The following is a 20,009-nucleotide window of genomic DNA, read 5'->3' as shown; positions in this document are numbered from 1 at the left end:
AGATAATGACCAAGATGAGGAGCAAAGACCTGCTGACGACATATTGTAATTTGGGGGAATGGTTTAAAAAGAAATGCTTTTACTCACCTCATACCAAAAATAGTGAATTAGGGCTTCCCTGGTGGCGCAGTGGTTGAGAGTCCGCCTGCCGATGCAGGGGACACGGGTTCGTGCCCCGGTCCGGGAAGATCCCACATGCCGCGGAGCGGCTGGGCCCGTGAGCCATGGCTGCTGAGCCTGCACGTCCGGAGCCTGTGCTCCGCAACGGGAGAGGCCACAACAGTGAGAGGCCCGCGTACCGCAAAAAAAATAGTGGATTAAATGACTAACCACCAGATGTAGGTAAGCAGGTGCTAACTTGTTATTTTTAAAATGGAAGCACATAGCTGTATGAGATATGTTGAGACATATATTAATAAATCCTATATTATGACATAGAAGTAACCATTAGAGCAAGCATATATTAATTAAAAAGTAAATATCTATATTTAAATGAAATAAAACCTTGCCTGAATTTCCTTTAAAAAAAATTCTTCTGGATTTGAGTTATTGTTATGTAATATGTGCCTAATAATGTCACACTTCTCTCTCTTATTCTTTCCTTACCTTAGTTTTTTGACAAAACCCATTCTACTGGCATAGCTTAGCTTTCTGATCTCAAGCTGGGCATTACAAGTCACTGTTTTTCCTAAAAGTAAAGAGCAGTAGTTTGGGCTAAAGGGCCTCCTTCCTTAGTGTGTATTACACATATAACATGTAAATTGTCATAAATATTTAAAGAAAGCATTTAGCCCCCAGCCTACAAAAGATAGCATCTCAAATATGTATTTGCAGATGAGTTTTTTGAAACTTAGAACATGCTTTTCCATAGTAACAGTGAGGTAAATAATGGATTAGTTCCTTAACTAATCTACAAAAGTTATTTGATTTATGATGTCATTCAAATAATGTGCATTTACAATTAAAAATATAACTGAGGTGGGACTTCCCTGCTGGCACAGTGGTTAAGAGTCCATCTGCCAATGCAGAGGACACAGGTTCGAGCCCTGGTCCAGGAGGATCCCACATGCCACGGCTCAACTAAGCCCGTGCGTCACAACTACTGAGCCTGCACTTTAGAGCCATATGCCGCAGCTACTGAAGCCCATGCACCACAACTACTGGAGCCCGCGCACCTAGAGCCTGTGCTCCACAACAAGAGAAGCCACCACAATGAGAAGCCTGCTCGCTGCAACTGGAGAAAGCCCACACGCCGCAACGAGGATCCAACACAGCCAAAGACAAATAAATAAATAAATTAATTAAAACAAAAAAATATATATATGTATATATATAACTGAGGGACTTCCCTGGTGGTCCAGTGGTTAGAACTCTGTGCTTCCAATGCAGGGGGTGTGGATTGGATCCCTGGTGGAGAACTAAGGTCCCACATGCCATGCCATGGGGCCTATGTACATATATATATAAATATACCTGAAATCAATACTTCTGCAATATTTTACAATTTAAAAAACAAGAAGGAAAACCCCTTGGTATTGAATGAATAATTTTTCATGAATGCTGGTAGTTAAAGAAAGGCAGGTTTTAAGGGTCAAGGAGAAAAGTTGGATGAAAGTTTTGGATTTCCAGAGTGGGAAACAGCGCCCCATACTGGAACCCGAGCCACAGGAAAAACCTGCGCCCTTATACCTGTATAGATCTAAATATCCTCCCATATTTTTTAATCAATCAGAAAAAGTTAATAAAAACCGTATAATTTGGAAAAACATAGATAGATAGATAATAGATAGATAGATAGATAGGAAAAAAATCCCACATTGCCAATCTGCTTACACACCCCTGTCAATCAGCCCTCATAAACTGTCACAGCCAGTTGGGGGGTGGGAGGAAGGGCAGGGGTCAGCAACCACACTGTAGGGGCCAGGGGTTGATTGGAAATGACTGCTCTGTGTGTGCAGAGATGAGAGGTCGTAAATAAACAAGCAACAGCTTGTCTTTGTTTAAAATGTTAATACTGTATTCTGTTCATCATGGATTTTTTGCATTAATTTTAATTTTAATTTAAAAAAATTATATTTAAAACTATTGCATCAAAAAATATTGCATCAAGATTATGTATCATTTTAATTTATTTTGATTACTGAGTGTTTGTTTGTTCATTTTTGGTGCCCCCCTTCTTCCCCACTTATGCCTCATCCCAGTCGGGCACTGGCTGGTGGGAAGCAATGAGAAAGGAAACTGCACAAGGGTCTCCCCAGGTTAAGCTTTTCTTCCTTTTTTTCTTTTTCTCTCTGTGTCTCCCTCTCCCAACATTTTTTCATTCTTCCCTCTCTCCCTCTCCCCACCCCCACCTTTCCCTCCCTACCTTTCTTTTTTGTTGTTGTTGGTTTTTTTGTTTTTTTTGCGGTACGCGGGCCTCTCACTGTTGTGGCCTCTCCCGTTGCGGAGCACAGGCTCCGGACGCGCAGGCTCAGCGGCCATGGCTCACGGGTCCAGCCGCTCCGCGGCATGTGGGATCTTCCCGGACCGGGGCACGAACCCGTGTCCCCTGCATCGACAAGCGGACTCTCAGCCACTGCGCCACCAGGGAAGCCCCCTACCTTTCTTTTTAATTTTTTTAATACTTTTCTTACTCTGGGTCTCCAGCCCATCAGCTTTCCCCTAGCTGTTACTGAAGGCTCTGCCCTGGCCCGGAGCTAACTGGCTTCTGGGGGACTGGGAGCTGGGGAGGGCTCAGTATTTCTGAGAGGAAGAGGCCTAATCGATTTGCACAGGTTTAAAAACACTTAATTTTTTAAAATCCTCTACATTTCAGAGCCTTGGAGCCAAGTTTGGTTTGCCCAGCCCTAGTAACTGCTAGGATTTTGTATATGATAAAGGCAATTGGAAGATTAAGAAAAACTTATGAAGTAACTGGGTGAGGAGAAGGAAAAAAAAAGATATTTTAAAACGGATACGTGTAAACTGGAGAAAGGTCGCCTGAAGTGGAATCACCATGGCTGAGTGGCAACGTCCAAAGAAAATTGAGGTGAGTGTGTGGTGGAGGAGGTTGGGGCATTCTCTTGAGGAAAAAAAGACGTTTGGAGGGAGGAAAAGTCGAGTTGGCCAGTTCTCCACCCTGGCCACCTAGTGGTGCTGTCGGTACAAGGCTGGCTGCTTTCCGGAATGAAAGACTAGGTGGGGATCCGGTATCCTGGAGCAGAGATGGGGAGAGGGAATCTCAGAGTGGGCCACACAGTTTGTGGGTATAAGAAATTTACAAGTCAGGTTTTTGTAAGTTGTGTTTATTTGTATTTATAGACCCACAATATACACATATTTTAAAGTCATAGTAAATTGCAGGAGACGGTTTCAAACAGTTCTAAAGCTACTATAATACTTTTAGTACTCTGGAGAGTGCTACGCTTCAGCATGAAAAAGGATGGGTTTTCGGGCTAGACCATTTTACTCTGACAGAGCAAGAAACCTTAGGACAATGTTAAAGAAGATTATGGGAGCATTTTAATCCATTTCACAGAAATTAACAATGGCACGTTGTACAGCGGTAGCATTATTTTTAGTCACCGGCCTGAGCACTTCTTTAGTGGACTAATTGTTCTCATTGTAAACTGACTGTGAGGGGCTACTGGGAGGAGATGCAGATTGTGCTGAAGACCACAGGAGGAAGACACTCACTTCAGCTTCTGCTTTCAGGGATGCATGTTTCCTGTCAGAGAGGGAGTTCTTTCACATGGCTTAGAGTACCATTCTGGGTACCAAGAAACAAAATTCCTGTCCATGTACAAGAGAACACTGTGCTGAGTTAATGGACCCACTGTATGTCAGGGAAAAGGGTGCTCATAGCACCTGGGTGCTCATTGTGTGGAGACATGGTTAAAAGCACAGATCCTAGAATCAATACCAGTGGGTTTAAATTCTAATTGTGACACTTTATACTCTAAAAAATGTGGGGCAATCCTCAGTTTTCTCATCTAAAATTGGGGGAATAAGTATCTATGTCACAGAATTAAATGAGATAATATATATGAAGTGCTTGGTTAGAACAGATCAAAAGATGGTAGCCGTATTAGGTGGCAATGCCTAATGAAAGAACAGAGGACCAGGAACAGGCATGGTAAGTCTTTGGTATGACATTATCTCCCAACTCTTAATTTATATCAAGAAGGAAAATGGTCAAGTAGGTTTAAAGTACAGACATCAGAGCTTTTCTGCTTTGGTTTAAATCCTGGTTCCACCACTTTTTTCATGTGTGGCCTTGGGCAAATTGTTTAATGCTTCTGACTACAGAACTGTTATGAGTAAATACAGGTAAACCATGTGTTTGCCTTAGTATTATTGTCATTTGTTTTCTACCTTTAGCCAGAAGACTTGGACTAAATGTGTGACTAGTTGCCTCACCATGGAACCTGTTTACGCTATAAATACAAATTTATTCTTTATAAAGAGAACGTAAAATCACTCTTTTTGAAAATCATATTATTATTTCATAATATATTAAAAATCAAAGGATAAAATTGGTGTCCCCCATTTTATTGGGCACCAAATCATCACTTCAAGTCATTTCTGGAATTTTCCCTTAATACATTCAGACTCAAGAAATTAAAACAAACAAACAATCATACAAATGCAAATAACAACAGAGAAAACATCTAGTCTGTAGAAGCATAATTTTATTTTTTGCTTATACGGGAAATAGTGTCTTTCCATTTTCCCTGCGTCTACAGATATGCCAAGGATTCCTACAGTTTTAGACAAAGGGTCCTCTTTAGGTATAGCGTTCAGTGTAATTTTATACTTTCATAGGCTAAGCCATTCTGTCACAGGAACACCTTGCAATTAGATTTCTTAACCTGCTTGTGAAATGTCTCTTTTAACCTGTCCTTGCTTTCCAGTGGTTTTAAGATATGGACCTATACATATGGAATCACTCAGCATTCCTCAGCGTTCTATCTGTAGTTCACAGTTTTGATTCACAGCACATAAGGCCAGGATGCGAGGAGTCTAGTATCAGAGTCGGGGCACAGAATTTAAGTCTAGAAAATTGTGACTGGGGCATTTGGCATTTCTGAGCAGAAATTCCCAGGACTCCAAAATTGTCTTAAATCAATGAGAACTTGTGAAATTTGGAAGTATGACCATCTTGCTCCACATACTTCCTAATTAACTCATCAGTTTTGAATTTTACTCTTTCTTGAAGGCAATAGAAATAAAATATAACACTAGGATTTACACCATCAGCTTCATTGTGAAAACTGAGTACAAGTAAACAAATAGCACACTAATAGGCAATAATAGTATGATGTAAGTAAAGACCACAGATGCATGTAAAGGTGCAAAGGAGACCAGATGCCATGTGCTTGCAGTTCTGCTTACTGTCAGCAGACAGCACTCTGAGCATGTGGAAGTGTCAAGTTAAAGAACTCCAGGAAGAAGGAAGGCATGGGATTTCAGAATCGTACTCTAGCTTGTATTGGGCCGAAGATGATGTCACATGCCTGGTGATTAACAAACTTGAGTCACTTACCTATTACTGATTTATCCTAAATATAATAACTAATTTAAATGTAAGCCTAATAATGAATAAAGAATGAGGCCAAACAGACAGATTTTATGCTCTTTATGCAGATACAATTATCAGTGTGTCCTCATTAAATAAAATCTGGGGAGTTTTGTAGTCTTTGAGCAGCTTTATTATCTTCTACTATTTGCTAGTTTAGTAATCTTGGGAAAGTTACTTAAACTCTCTAAGATTCAGTTCCCTTGTGATTAAGTGGGAATAATGATGGTACCTTCTCATTGTCATGGAGTTGGGAGGATCAGCATGGAGTCTGGCACAGAGCAGGCACTGACATGGTAGCTGTTGCTGTTACTATTACTACTTGACTTTTATCTAAAGCCTCCCCTGCCCTGCCTTGTTGGAAATAGGCAGGGATATAAGGAAATAAATAAATAATCAGAATACATGGATTTCATGTGAATGTATTTTCAAAACAATTATTCTTATTCTACTTTCTTGTTTAGAAAATTCTTAAACAAAAATGAACCTCCATATAGCCACCACTCAGCTTAATCAATTATCAACATTTTTATCAATTTTGGTTTTTTTGTCTCCAGCATTATTTTTCTGGAATATTTTAAAGCAAGGAAATTAAATCATTCCACCTGCAAATACTTTAGCATTCATCTTTTTTTTTTTAAGGTAGATTTTCTTTTTTTTTTAATTCATTCACTTATTTATTTATTTATTTTTGCTGCATTGGGTCTTTGTTGCTGCGCCGAGCAGGGGCTACTCTTCTTTGCGGTGGTTTCTCTTGTTGTGGAGCACGGGCTCTAGGCGCACGGGCTTCAGTAGTTGTGGCTCGTGGGCTCTAGAGCGCAAGCTCAGTAGTTGTGGTGCATGGGCTTAGTTGCTCTGTGGCATGTGGGGTCTTCCGGGGACCAGGGCTCAAACCCATGTCCTCTGCACTGGCAGGCGGATTCTTAACCACTGTGCCACCAGGGAAGCCCCCTAGTATTCATCTTTAACCATAAGATTGTTTTCAAAACATAATCATTGTGCAAAATTGAAAATGAATTCTTAAGGTCATCTAATACAATATTTAAATGTCCATACTTGTCTAAGAAATGTCATTTTACAGTTGTTACCAGGTGTTAGGGAGTGGGGGAAATGGGGAAATGTTGGTCAGAGGGTACAAAGTTTCAGGTATGCAGGATGAATAAATTCTGGAGCTCTAATGTGCAGCAGGGTGACTATAGTTAACAATATTGTATTGTATACTTGAAATTTGCTGAGTAGATCTCAATTGTTGTCACACACAAAGGTTAACTGTGAAGGGACTGATATGTTAATTAGCTTGCTTGTGGTAGACATTTCACAATGTATACATATATCAAAACATCACCATGTACATCTTAATTACATGCAAATTTTTTGGTCAATTATACCTCAGTAAAGCTGGGGGGGAAAAAAAAAACATTGTTTACAGTTAGTTTATTCAAATCAGGATCCAGACAAGGTCTACATATTGCATTTGTTTGTCATGTCTCCTGACTGTTTCTTTTTTTTTTTTGCCATCAATATTTTAAGAGAAATCAGGTTATTTGTCCTTTCTGATTTAGCTGTTTGCTTCCTTGTGGTATTATTTAATTTTTCTGTCCTCTGTATTTCTCGTAATTTGGTTTTAGATGTAGATATTTAACTAGATTCGGGTTAAACTTTTTTCCTTAGTCAAAAATACTTCTCAGGTGTAAGTCAGACAGGGAAAGAGAAATATCACATGATATCCCTTATATGTGGAATCTAAAAAGAAATGATACGAATGAACCTATTTACAAAACAGAAACAGACTTGCAGACTTAGAGAACAAACTTATGGTTACCGGGCGGAAGGATCGGGGGAAAGGATAGTCAGGGAGCTTGGGGTCGACATGTACACACTGCTGTATTTAAAATGGATAACCAACAAGGACCTACTGTATAGCACAGGGAACTCTGCTCAATGTCATGTGGCAGCCTGGATGGAAGGGGAATTTGGGGGAGAATGGATACATGTGTATGTATGGTAGAGTCCCTTTGCTGTGCACCTGAAACTATCACAACATTGTTAACCGGCTATACTCCAATATAAATTAAAAAGTTAAAAAAAAAATACTTCACAGGTAATGCTGTGCAATTTTTGTTGTATCACATCAGGAGGCATATACTGTCTGGATGTCCCAAATTTAGTGAGGCTAAAATTGATCATAGGACTCAGATGGTGTCAACCTGACCCTTCATTGCAGAATTCCTTATCAATCTTTCACCTAATCATTTTAGCATCCATTGATGATTGTTGCTTAGAACTATTATTGCATTAGGGATTGCATAATAGTGAATTTTCTACTTCTGTCATTTCTTCTGCACTTATTAGCTGGAATTCTTCCATGAAGAAGAATTTCCCCCTCATTAACTACTTGATAACCCTGGAAAAATAATTTGTATAGAAAAGACAAAATAAATACTTGATTTTTCCCTTTTATTTATCAATATTCTGAGTAATGAATTGCTGCACTAGAAACCTCCAAGTGGTCATTTTTATTTAGAGTCACTATGAAGTTATGGATTTTATGTATTTGGTGTGTTTCAATCCATTGCAGTCATTATTCTTTTTGGTGTTCAAATTGTCCCATGTTAAGGCAAATGGGAGTCCTTTCAAGTTGGTTCCCGTGTCCTTTTTTTTTTTTTTTTTTTGCGGTACGCCGGCCTCTCACTGTTGTGGCCTCTCCCGTTGTGGAGCACAGGCTCCGGACGCGCAGGCCCAGCGGCCATGGCTCACGGGCCCAGCCGCTCTGCGGCATGTGGGATCTTCCCGGACCGGGGCACGAACCCGTGTCCCCTGCATCGGCAGGCGGACTCTCAACCACTGCGCCACCAGGGAAGCCCCCGTGTACTTTTTGACGTGACTCCACTGATTTAAGATGAGCCTTGGACAAATTCTTCATAACTTTCTAGATTTCATCCTCCACACATTCAGCCACCACTTCTCCATGGATCCTTGATTCTTTTTAATGGAAAATGGTATTTAGAGATCACAGATTGAGCACCAGGACTGCTCATTTCTGTTGAGTTGTCATTGTTTCTAATATATCTTTTTGGTTGACAGAGTTTGTTTCTTTTTTTTTTAGGGAAAATATCATAATCAAAATCAAAATATGTATACCAATATTTCCAAATCAAATTTAAGATCATATAATTTTTTTAGATCATATAATTTTTACTTGATTTCTTCAATCTGATATTTATGTTTATTTTCTCTTAAGCTGAAAAGTTTGGTTTCTAATGACATTAGCATAATTACTTACTTGTCTAATCCTAAAATACACCAATAACAGTTTCAAAATAGTAGTAGTAATATTGCTACTATTAGTAAAACTAATGACTACATTTTATTTTCCCACATTTCTTTGCCACAAAATGTAACACACAAAAGCATTTTGCTTTTTTCGCTTAACAATATATTTTGGGGCTTCTCTGGTGGTGCAGTGGTTAAGAATCCGCCTGCCAATGCAGGAGACAGGGGTTCGAGCAACTGGGCCCATGCACCACAACTACTGAGCCTGTGCTCTAGAGCCCGCGAGCCACAACTACTGAAGCCCGTGTGCCTAGGGCCCGTGCTCCGCAACAAGAGACGCCACCACAATGAGAGGCCTGCACACCGCAATGAAGAGCCCCTGCTTTCTGCAACTAGAGAAAGCCCACGTGCAACAACAAAGACACAGCGCAGCCAAAAATTATTTAATTAATTTTAAAAAAGAGAAAAGAATCAAAATAAAATAAAATAAAAATTTTAAAAAACCAAAAAAATATATTTTGATGACCACTGCATGTCATTATATAGTTTTTTTTTTTCAACTTTTTATACTGCTTTGGACTTTTTAAAAATTTTTTATTGGAGTATAGTTGCTTTACAATGTTGTGTTAGTTTCTTCTCTACAAAGAAGGGAATCAGCTATATGTATACATATATCCCCTCCCTCTTGGACCTCCCTCCCACCCTCCCTCAAGCCTCCCTCCCCAAGCCCACCTATCTCGGTCATCACAGAGCACCGAGCGGAGCTCCCTGTGCTATACAGCATGTTCCCACTAGCTATCCAGTTTACATATGGTGGTGTATATATGTCAGTCCTAATCTCCCAATTCGTCCCGCCCTCCCCTTCCTGCCCCCATGTCCACACATCCATTCTCTATGTCTGCGTCTCTATTCCTGTCCTGCAAATAGGTTCACCTGTACCATTTTTCTAGATTCCACGTATCTGTGTTAATATACGATATTTGTTTTTCTCTTTCTGACTTATTTCACTCTGTATGACAGACTCTATGTCCATCCACATCTCTACAAATGACCTAATTTCATTCCTTTTTATGACTGAGTAATATTCCATAGTATATTTACACCACATCTTCTTTATCCATTACTCTATTGACATTTAGTTTGCTTCCATGTCCTGGCTGTTGTAGATAGAGCTGCAATGAACATTGGAGTACATGACTCTTTTTGAATTATGGTTTTCTCAGGGTATATGCCCAATAGTGGAATTCCTGGGTCATATGATAGTACTATTTTTAGTTTTCAAAGGAACCTCCATACTGTTCTCCATAGTGGCTGTATCAATTTACATTCCCACCAACAGAGCAAGAGGTTTCCCTTTTCTTCACACCCTCTCCAGCATTTTTTGTTTGTAGATTTTTTTTTTTTTTTGCAGTACGCGGGCCTCTCACTAATGTGGCCTCTCCTGTTGCGGAGCACAGGCTCCGGACGTGCAGGCTCAGCGACCATGGCTCACGGGTCCAGCCGCTCCGCGGCATGTGGGATCTTCCCGGACCGGAGCACGAACCCGTGTCCCCTGCATCGGCAGGCGGACTCTCAACCACTGCGCCACCAGGGAAGCCCCTGTTTGTAGATTTTTTGATGATGGCCATTCTGACTGGTGTGAGGTAATACCTCATTGGAGTTTTGATTTGCATTTCTCTAATAATTAGTGACATTAAGCATCTTTTCATGTGCCTCTTGGCCATCTGTATGTCTTCTTTGGTGGAATGTCTATTTAGGTCTTCTGCCCATTTTTGGATTGGGTTGTTTGTTTTTTTGACATTGAGCTCCATGAGCTGTTTGTATATTTTGGAGATTAATCCTTTTTCAGTTGCTTCATTTGCAAATATTTTCTCCCATTCTGAGGGTTGCCCTTTCATCTTGTTTATGGTTTCCTTTGCTGTGCAAAAGCTTTTAAGTTTCATTAGGTCCCATTTGTTTGTTTTTATTTTCATTACTCTAGGAAGTGGGTCAAAAAGATCTTGCTGTGATTTGTGTTAGAGTGTTTTTCCTATGTTTTCCTCTAAGAGTTTTGTAGTGTCCAGTCATACATTTAGGTCTTTAATCCATTTTGAGTTTATTTTTGTATATGGTGTTAGGGAGTGTTCTAATTTCATTCTTTTACATGTAGTTGCCCAGTTTTCCCAACACCACTTATTGAAGAGACTGTCTTTTCCCCATTGTATATTCTTGCCTCCATTATCATAGATTACGTGACCATATGTGCATGGGTTTATCTCTGGGCTTTCTGTCCTGTACCATTGATCTATATTTCTGTCTTTGTGCCAGTACCATAGTGTTTTGATTACTGTAGCTTTGTAGTATAATTTGAAGTTGGGGAGCCTGACTCCTCCAGCTCTGTTTTGTTTTTCTCAAGGTCCCTTTTGCTATTTGCGGTCTTTTGTGTTTCCATACAAACTGTAAAATTTTTGTTCTAATTCTGTGAAGAATGCCATTGGTAGTTTGATAGGGATTGCATTGAATCTGTAGATTGCTTTGGGTAGTAGAGTCATTTTGACAATATTGATTCTTCCAATCCAAGACCATGGTATATCTCTCCATCTGTTTGTATCATCTTTGATTCCTATCATCAGTGTCTTATAGTTTTCTGAGTACAGATCTTTTACCTCCTTAGGTAGGTTTATTCCTAGGTATTTTATTCTTTTTCTTGCAATGGTGAATGAGATTGTTTCCTTAATTTCTCTTTCTGATCTTTCAATGTTAATGTATATGAATGCAAGGGATTTCTGTGCATTAATTTTGTGTCATGCAACTTTACCAAATTCATTGATTAGCTCTAATAGTTTTCTGGTGGCATCTTTAGGATTTTCTATGTATAGTATCATATCATCTGCAAATAGTGACAGTTTTACTTCTTCTTTTCCAGTTTGTATTCCTTTTATTTCTTTTTCTTCTCTGATTGCCATGGCTAGGACTTCCAAAACTATGTTGATTAAGAGTGGAGAGAGTGGACATCCTTGTCTTGTTCCTGATCTTAGAGGAAATGCTTTCAGTTTTTCACCATTGAGAATGATGTTTTTTGTGGGTTTGTCATATATGGCCTTTATTACGTTGAGGTAGGTTCCCTCTGTGCCCACTTTCTGCAGAGGTTTTTTTATCATAAATGGGTGTTGAATTTTGTCAAAAGCTTTTCCTGCATCTATTGAGATGATCATATTGTTTTATTCTTCAATTTGTTACTATGGTGTATCACATTGATCGATATGTGTATATTGAAGAATCCTTGCATCCCTGGCATAAATCCCACTTGATCATGGTGTATGATCCTTTTAATGTGTTGTTGCATTCTGTTTGCTAGAATTTTGTTGAGGATTTTTGCGTCTATGTTCATCAGTGACATTAGTCTGTAATTTTCTTTTTTTGTAATATCTTTGTCTGTTTTTCACTTAAAAGTATATATTGATGATCACTGCATGTCATTATATAGAGTGGTGGTTTTTTTTACAGCTGCACTCCATTGGATGTAGGTGGATTATTTTTAATGTTTCTGACACAGACTTCACATTATTTTCCATGTTAATATCTGTTGAATGTTTATGATTATCTACATATTTCTAGAAAGGTTATAATTAGACCAAAATTCCTAATAATCTGGCTAAATCAAATAAAGACAGAATGCAAGATTAGAAAAAGTGCAAACTCTCAACTAAACTTAGCTGTTTGAATACACACCAATTGAGAAAGGAAAAAAGACTCCAAAATTGTAGGGTGGGAGTATCTAGCCTGAAAATATTAATAACCTATAATTTTACTGCTAATTTAAAAAAAATGGCTACCATTTGTCAACACAGATTCCTTGGAAACAGAACCTCAAGCAAAAGCTTACATGCAGGGCTCCCCTGGTGGCACAGTGGTTAAGAATCCGCCTGCCAGTGCAGGGGACACAGGTTCGAGCCCTGGTCCGGGAAGATCCCACACGCCGCGGACCAACTAAGCCCGTGCGCTACTACTACTGAGCCTGCGCTCTAGAGCCCGTGAGCCACAACTACTGAGCCCGCATGCCTAGAGCCCGTGCTCCACAAGAGAAGCCACCACAGTGAGAAGCCCGCCCACGCAATGAAGAGCAGCCCCCGCTCACCGCAACTAGAGAAAAGCCCACAAAGACCCAACACAGCCAAAAATAAATAAATTTATAAAAATAAAAAAATAAAAAGCTTAAATGCAAACACTTCATTTTGAGCGGGAAGTGTCATAGCAATCCCAGGGAAGCAGAAATGAGAGGGAAAGGGAAGTAAATGAGGGAAGAAAGGAGAGCATAAATGGAGCATGTTTCTGAGCTGGCTTCAGCTCCACAACAAACATCGCTGGTTTCATAGTGGAAGTCCTTCCGTGGGACTTCCTGCATTCCTCGATTGTGTCACCTGGCCCTTGCAGGTAGTTGCTAGAGAAGCCAGAGCTTCTGTTGGTCCATTCAGACTGGTGGCAAGACACAGGGGTCTCTCCTTGTCAGCTTCTGGTGTGAGGGATCTTTGGTCTATGAGTAAGAGTGGCCATGCTTCAAGACAGCATAGTAGGTTTCTCCCATTAAGAAGCCAACCAGGCCCTGAGGCAGGTCCAGCCAACCTGGAGTGGCACATGAACTGGGTCTGATTCACAATTCAAAATGAAATCATCGAAGTCTTCTGTCCTTATTCAGAAATCTTTGGTAACAAAAATTGTTTATCACATAGAGCTAGAAAATATCTTAAGTCATTTCCTTGACTTTAAACAAGACCATAAATTATTTTATTTTTGAAAATTCTGAAGGGTATTTCACAATTTCCCTCAGTAGCCCATTCTAGTATCTAAACATACCGTTTTAAACTTTAAAAAAATCAAACTATTCTGTTTTAGCAACTTGAGACTTAGGTCAATTACCCCTAGGCTAATAAAAATGCTAATCTTTTAAAAATTCTGAAACTTACAATAATTAGAGGGTGATAAAGAATAACTGTCTCAAACCTGGTCTGGGGTATAACTTTTGTATAACAAAATTCACAATCTTTTAGGAAGAAATCAGCATTTCTGATAAAATGTATTATAATCAAATTATGTTCAATTCTAATGGAATTAAACATTTTGAGAAACTAGCTTCTCTCACTCTCTGTTGATTATCCGGCAAAAGTTTAATCGTTTAACAAAATATTTTTTTGTATTAGTGTTAACTAGTCTGTTTGTTGTTGCTGTTGTGTTTACTAAATGTCTCTAATTGGAATGAATCTTTGAATTGACTTGTTTTAGGTCTCTTGTGGCAATTTTGAAATGAAACTTCATACATGCTTATAATTAAATTATCTGAAAAGCTTTTCTTGTAAGGTTCAGATATCAAATATATATAAATATTGTTGTGATAATAGACATGACTTATTTTTTCCTTAATGATTGTGTGTGTGTGTTTATATGTGTCTTATTTTCCATCTCACTCTAATTAGCACATTATAGTGACAATGACCTTAGGAGTCTATGAGAGAGAAAAGTTCTGTTCAAAGACTGCAAACTAGCTTGAAGTATCCTTGACATGTCATGGTATTAATATAGTAAACGTTAATTACATTTATGTGGAAGGAAGGAGGCAGGGAGAGGGGAGGAGAGAGGGAGAGAAGGAGCTATTTCATGCAAACTTCTCTCTCTCCACCATTGTGTAACATTGTTACCTGTTTAGTAATAAGAACAACACAGGTGCTCACTAGATAGTATTTGAATTGGTGAATGAATGAGTACCCATTGGGACTCTTAGTTACACTATTGCTTAAAGGCAAAGAGATGGAGTAGATATCTACCTTTCTTCCTGTTTTAGGGTTCTATGGTTTCTTTGACTACTAAAAGTTGGCTAGGTTGCAAATTTATTTTGAAGTCTTAAAAATAAAATACTTTCAGATGAAGGGCAGGGGGAAAATACTCCTCAACATATCCACTTTAGCACCAGGAAAGCCTAATAAATATTATCAATAATATGGATAAGCAATGTAAATTCATAAAAACCGTGAATACCAGTAGCACAAACTTGTGACTGGAATAAGAACTTTAATTGTGCCAAATTTTATTCTTTCCCAATATTAGCTGTCCTGGTTTCAGCTGCGCACATATGAATGCAGGCGGCCGCCTTTCTGATGTGTAGTTTCTTGCGATGAAGAAAAACTGCTGAAGTCATGAGGCTGCTCCAAGCAGAGCCCTCATGTGAGTCATATGAAAGCTCCAGCATTGCTGACCTCTGGCAAAAAGGGAGTGAACAAGGAAGGAGAGGCAGAGGGAGAGAGGTTCAAGTGCCGGGTTTTCTCCTTGAACCTAGAAGATTATGGGCCAAGAGCTGTGTGCAAAGACTCTGCAGCCTGGATGCAGCTGCCATTGCTGTTGGGAGGGAGGAGATGCACACAGCCGTCAGAGGAGTGCTCCGGTGATGATGGAGGCTGCGATCAAGGTATTTGTATTCCAGGAGCAGCATCCTCCTCTATCCATAAACCGAGGAGTTCAGAGGCTCCCTTTCTGTAGCAGGGTCTGGTTTTCCTGCACTAGGTCTAAATCAATAAAAAGAAAATTCTATTAAAGTCACAGAGAATTTGTGATTGTTGTTATCAAATTTGGAGATTTTCTTTTAAGCCAAAAGGGAAAAATAATCCTATGCTTTGGGCTGCATGAAACTCACTTGACTTGAAATCGAGAAAGTTATTCTCTTGAAATCTCTGAAGTACTAAATTAGAGAGCTGAACCTCAAAAAGCAAGCTGCAGTAATGGTACCCTACGGATTAAAAATTTCAGTAATTAGTTCATGTTTATTAGCAATGTTATACTAGAAAATTTTTCCCCTAAAAAGAGAAATTAAGGGGACATAAAAAAAAAGAGTGTAGGTTTAACAGAGAAAAATTTGAAACCACCCATCAAAGAAATTTAGGTTAACCTAAGTGTTTAAAGATATATTTTTAGGTGAAGAGAAAATGTTGTGTTTCAGCAGTTGATATCATTATTTTATTTATTTTTTTTTTAAGGAACTGATGTTCAGGAAAGGTGCCTTTTGGGCGTGTAGGAAGCTTGGAAACCATTTGAAGAGTTAACATCAGGCAAATAAAGAAAAAGTGGTTTATGCTAGCCATTGAGTCTTGACTTTGCATAAATTTTATTCCTGCACTTTCCTTTTTCTCTAGCTAACAGACCTAAAAGAAGCATCATGTTCCATGACTTCATTTCACCCCAGGGGACTTCAGGCTGTCCGTGCCCGGAAGTTCAAGAGTAAAAGGCCACGGAGTAACAGCGATTCTTTTCAGGAAGAGGATCTGAGTCAGGGTTTTCAGTGGGTGAGTGAGCAGCTGATGTTGATCAAGAATTTAATGTGTGCTTGTCTAGAGAGGCTGGGCCTTATTTCCAGGGCAATTACTGAGCAGACCTTCCCAAGTACATTCTGCAATGCTGTCTAATTTCTCTGGGGGGAAAAAAAAGGCAACACTAAAAAAATGCTCTTTTCTTTCCCCTCTCTCACTCCTCCTCATTCCCCTTATGCAGAGGAAGAGCCTCCCCTTTGGGGCAGCCTCATCTTACTTGAACTTGGAGAAGCTGGGTGAAGGTTCTTACGCTACAGTTTACAAGGGGATTAGCCGGTGAGTGACTCATTAGCTGGGAGAGACTAGAGATGAGGATCTCACCCCCAGGATTTGACATTATGAAGCCAGCTGACACAGGACAGAAGTTCGGGACCTATGCAAGACCCCATAGTCAATAGGGAAAGACATGATTATTGAAGTAGCCTTGAAAGAAAACAAACTTCTCCTGCCCCAATTAAAATCAGCCCACTAATTTATCAGCTTTTCCTTTTTTTGATTCAATTCAAATTAAACTTTCTCAACTACTGACCCAAAGAACAATTACTGCTCTTCACCTGGTAGGAAGTACAGTTGATAAGGTGTCTCTACAGATATTTTCATATCCCCCCCATTCAGCCCAAAACACAATGACAGAGGTTTGCAATGGCAGCCTTGGGTTTTCTCCTTCCTTCTTCCACGTGGCCTTTGTAGAAGAAACTGAAGTTGGTTTCTACAAAGTATGACATAGTACGCAAAGAATGATTAATCCTGGGTATTCTACACTTGCAATTCTACACAAAATGGCTGGAGAATAAAAAGATTGTTAATCCAGAAAGCAAGTGCCCATTTTGGCTAATAAAAACTTTGTTAAACGTATTTGGAAGATTCACGAACTCCACAGCTTTTAGTCAAGGTGGGATAGTCAGAAGGTCTGATTTCTTTAATTTATGTTACTCCAATGGAGAAAAATAATGGCTCAAAGTAGTTAAATGTTAATTTTAAAAATTTAATATAAATACAAGACTATTATTTATCTTAGGACTTGTGTTATAATTTTTACTTGTTAAAGAGGATTTGGGAGGAGATACCATTTTAAATATATTATGTAAAAACAGGATTTAATTCACTTCCATAAACTATCTTAGGTACTAAGAATATAAAAGATTTCCTTCAAGGGATTCAGCCTAGTAATAGGATGAAAAATACATTACAAATATATACCCTGTCCAAGTGCATAGAGATATATGTAACAGTGTATTAACTGCAGCAAGATTTATAATAGAAAACGTAAAAACCTGGTTACAAATATCCATTAATGGAGGACTGGCTGAATTATCACTATAAAATTAAATAGCATGCAACCATCTAGAGTATAAGATGTATGAAAAGATGCCCAATATTTTATGAGAAACAAGCAAGTTACAGAACAATATAAGATCTCATTTAGAAAAAAAGCACTGTTCATGTACAAATTTGTATGTGCCTAGAGGAATCTGGAAAAATATACAAGGGATTATTAAAAGTAGCTACTTCTAGTGGTTGAAACTGGAATGGAGAAAGGTCGCTCAAACTTTTCACTTTATTCCTTACCACAAAAGCATTACATTTATAAGCTTAAAACATATAGAGATAGATGTCAAAAAGGCATTTGATAAATTCAACATCAATTTCCAGTTTTTAAAACTCTGAACAAAATAGGATTAGAATGATAATTACTCATTATGTTGTAGAATAAGTTCAAATCAATAGTCTACATACTTTTTCTTTGTTAAATACTAGAGACATCACCATTAAGTTAGAGGTAGGGCAAGGCTGCCCACTATTCTCTGTTGTTAAAGATTATATCATAAGCATTCTAGCCAATGCAACGAGGAAAAAAAGACTGAATATAATTTTTGTGGATTATAGAATTGTCTACCTAAAAAAACCCAAAAGAGTCATTTAAGAAACTATTAGAAATGGTGAGATAGAACAATAAGGTGATCAGTTACAAAATCAAAATATACTTATCAAAAGTTGTCTTATGTATTAGCAATAACCAATAGCAATAATAGAATTTCTATTAGCAATAATAGAAAATATTATAGGGGAAATTATTCTCAAAAAGCAACAACAAAAAAAATCATTACAATCAAAAACGGGCAGGATTGGGACTTCCCTGGTGGCGCAGTAGTTGGGAATCCACCTGCCAGTGCAGGAGACATGGGTTCGATCCCTGGTCCGGGAAGATCCCACATGCCGTGGAGCAAGTAAGTTTGTGTGCCACGGCTGCTGAGCCTGTACTCTGGAGCCCATGGACCATGGCCACTGAGCCCGTGTGCCACAACTATTGAAGCACACGTGCCTAGAGCCCGTGTTCCACAACAAGAGAAGCCATTGCAATGAGAAACCTGTGCACCGCAGCTAAGAGTGGCCCCCGCTCAACGCAACTGGAGAAAGCCCACGCGCAGCAGCAAAGACCTAACGCGGCCAAAAATTTTTTTTAAAAAAAGGCAGGATTTATATAAAGATTGAGTAAGGGATATAAAAGACTTGAAGAAAAAGCCAGAAAGGCATTCATTCATTCTACTCATATTTATTAAGCACCTACTCTGTGCCAGGCACTATTTTAGCCAATAAGGACTCATTGGAAAACAAAAGAGACAAAAATCCCTGCTCTTATGGAGTGTATGTTCTAGTGGGGGTGAGAGAGGCAATAAACAAATGAACTCTTTGACTGAGTTTGTCAAAGAGTGAAAATGCTTTGGAAAAGAATAAAACAGGGAAGAGGAATAGGGAGTGCCAGAGTGGGGTGGTGAATTACTATTTTAAATAGTGAGAGAGGAGGCCTCACTGAGAAAGGAACAGTTGAACAGAGACTGACAAAGGTGAGGCATGAGCTGTGTGAGTGTGTAGTGGAAGAGAGTTTCAGGCAGAGGGAACAGCAAGTAGCAAATCCCTGAGGCAGGAGCAGGCCTGGCACTGGGCTGGGAGAATGGAAGGATGTGAGGGCAGTGAGGAGCTGCAGATGCAGTAGGGCCTTATACAGGGTCTTGTAGATCATTTCAGGGACCCTTGTAAGGATATTTGGATTAGAATATCTAGTAGCACAAAGATGTCAATGATTCTGTAATTTAGAGTTTTAATGTATTCTAAATATGTTCAAAAGCTACGATAATTAAAATAGTGTAGCACAAGTATAAGACAGATCAAAGAAATACGATTTGTAAAAGTTCAGAACAGTCCCAAATCCAAGTATTAGTAAGATCTAATATACAATCATGGTGACATGTCGAATCAGCAGGGAAAATAAATAAATAAATAAACAGTCCAATAAATGGAGTTGGGACGATTGTTAGCAATTTGGAAAAGGTAAATATACAATATAAATTCCCAGTGGATTAAAGAGTTAAATGAAAAAGGAAACATACAAGAGCTAGAAGAATAAACAGGGGAAGTCTGTGTAACTTTTGGACTGGAAAGGTCTGTCTATATGTAACACTTAAGTCACAACCTGTAAGGGAAGATTGGACATGTCCATGGTGCCCCATCTATCCAAGTACGTTCTAGGGACCCCCCCAGTTCTGAGACACCTTAATAGAAGTTTCACTGAAACCATTACCATTGTGCAATTGACACGAGTAACCCTAGAACAAAATAAAATGTGATCCTTTATTGGATCAGCATCTTTAAAATGTTGATGTATACCATGACTCTCTAAAAAAGATGAAGAGGGCTTCCCTGGTGGCACAGTGGTTGGGATTCCACCTGCCAATGCAGGGACACGGGTTCGTGTCCCGGTCCGGGAGGATCCCTCATGCCACAGAGCAGCTGGGCCCGTGGGCCATGGCCGTTGGGCCTGCACGTCCGGGGCCCGTGCTCCACAAAGG

The 20,009-nt window shown here is 39.2% G+C and overlaps 1 protein-coding gene across 4 annotated transcripts in view; it reads left to right on the top strand.

The window, feature by feature from the left end:
* CDK15 (cyclin dependent kinase 15) overlaps nt 1-20,009 on the top strand; it is a 112,079-nt gene that overhangs the window by 8,942 nt on the left and 83,128 nt on the right. For all 4 annotated transcript variants that reach the window (XR_010944311.1, XR_010944310.1, XM_067740982.1 and 1 more), the window contains exons 4-7: nt 2,816-3,028; nt 14,909-15,266; nt 15,988-16,137; nt 16,343-16,437. Coding sequence is in view for 2 of the 4 variants with exons in the window: in XM_067740982.1 (XP_067597083.1) it covers nt 15,144-15,266; nt 15,988-16,137; nt 16,343-16,437 (368 nt within the window). In the remaining 2 variants the exon portion in view is untranslated. The remainder of the gene's footprint in view (nt 1-2,815; nt 3,029-14,908; nt 15,267-15,987; nt 16,138-16,342; nt 16,438-20,009) is intronic.

This window comes from Pseudorca crassidens, chromosome 6 (genome assembly GCF_039906515.1).
Source record: "Pseudorca crassidens isolate mPseCra1 chromosome 6, mPseCra1.hap1, whole genome shotgun sequence".
In the NCBI taxonomy this organism is placed as follows: domain Eukaryota; kingdom Metazoa; phylum Chordata; class Mammalia; order Artiodactyla; family Delphinidae; genus Pseudorca; species Pseudorca crassidens.
This window is presented reverse-complemented; position numbering and strand designations above follow the sequence as displayed.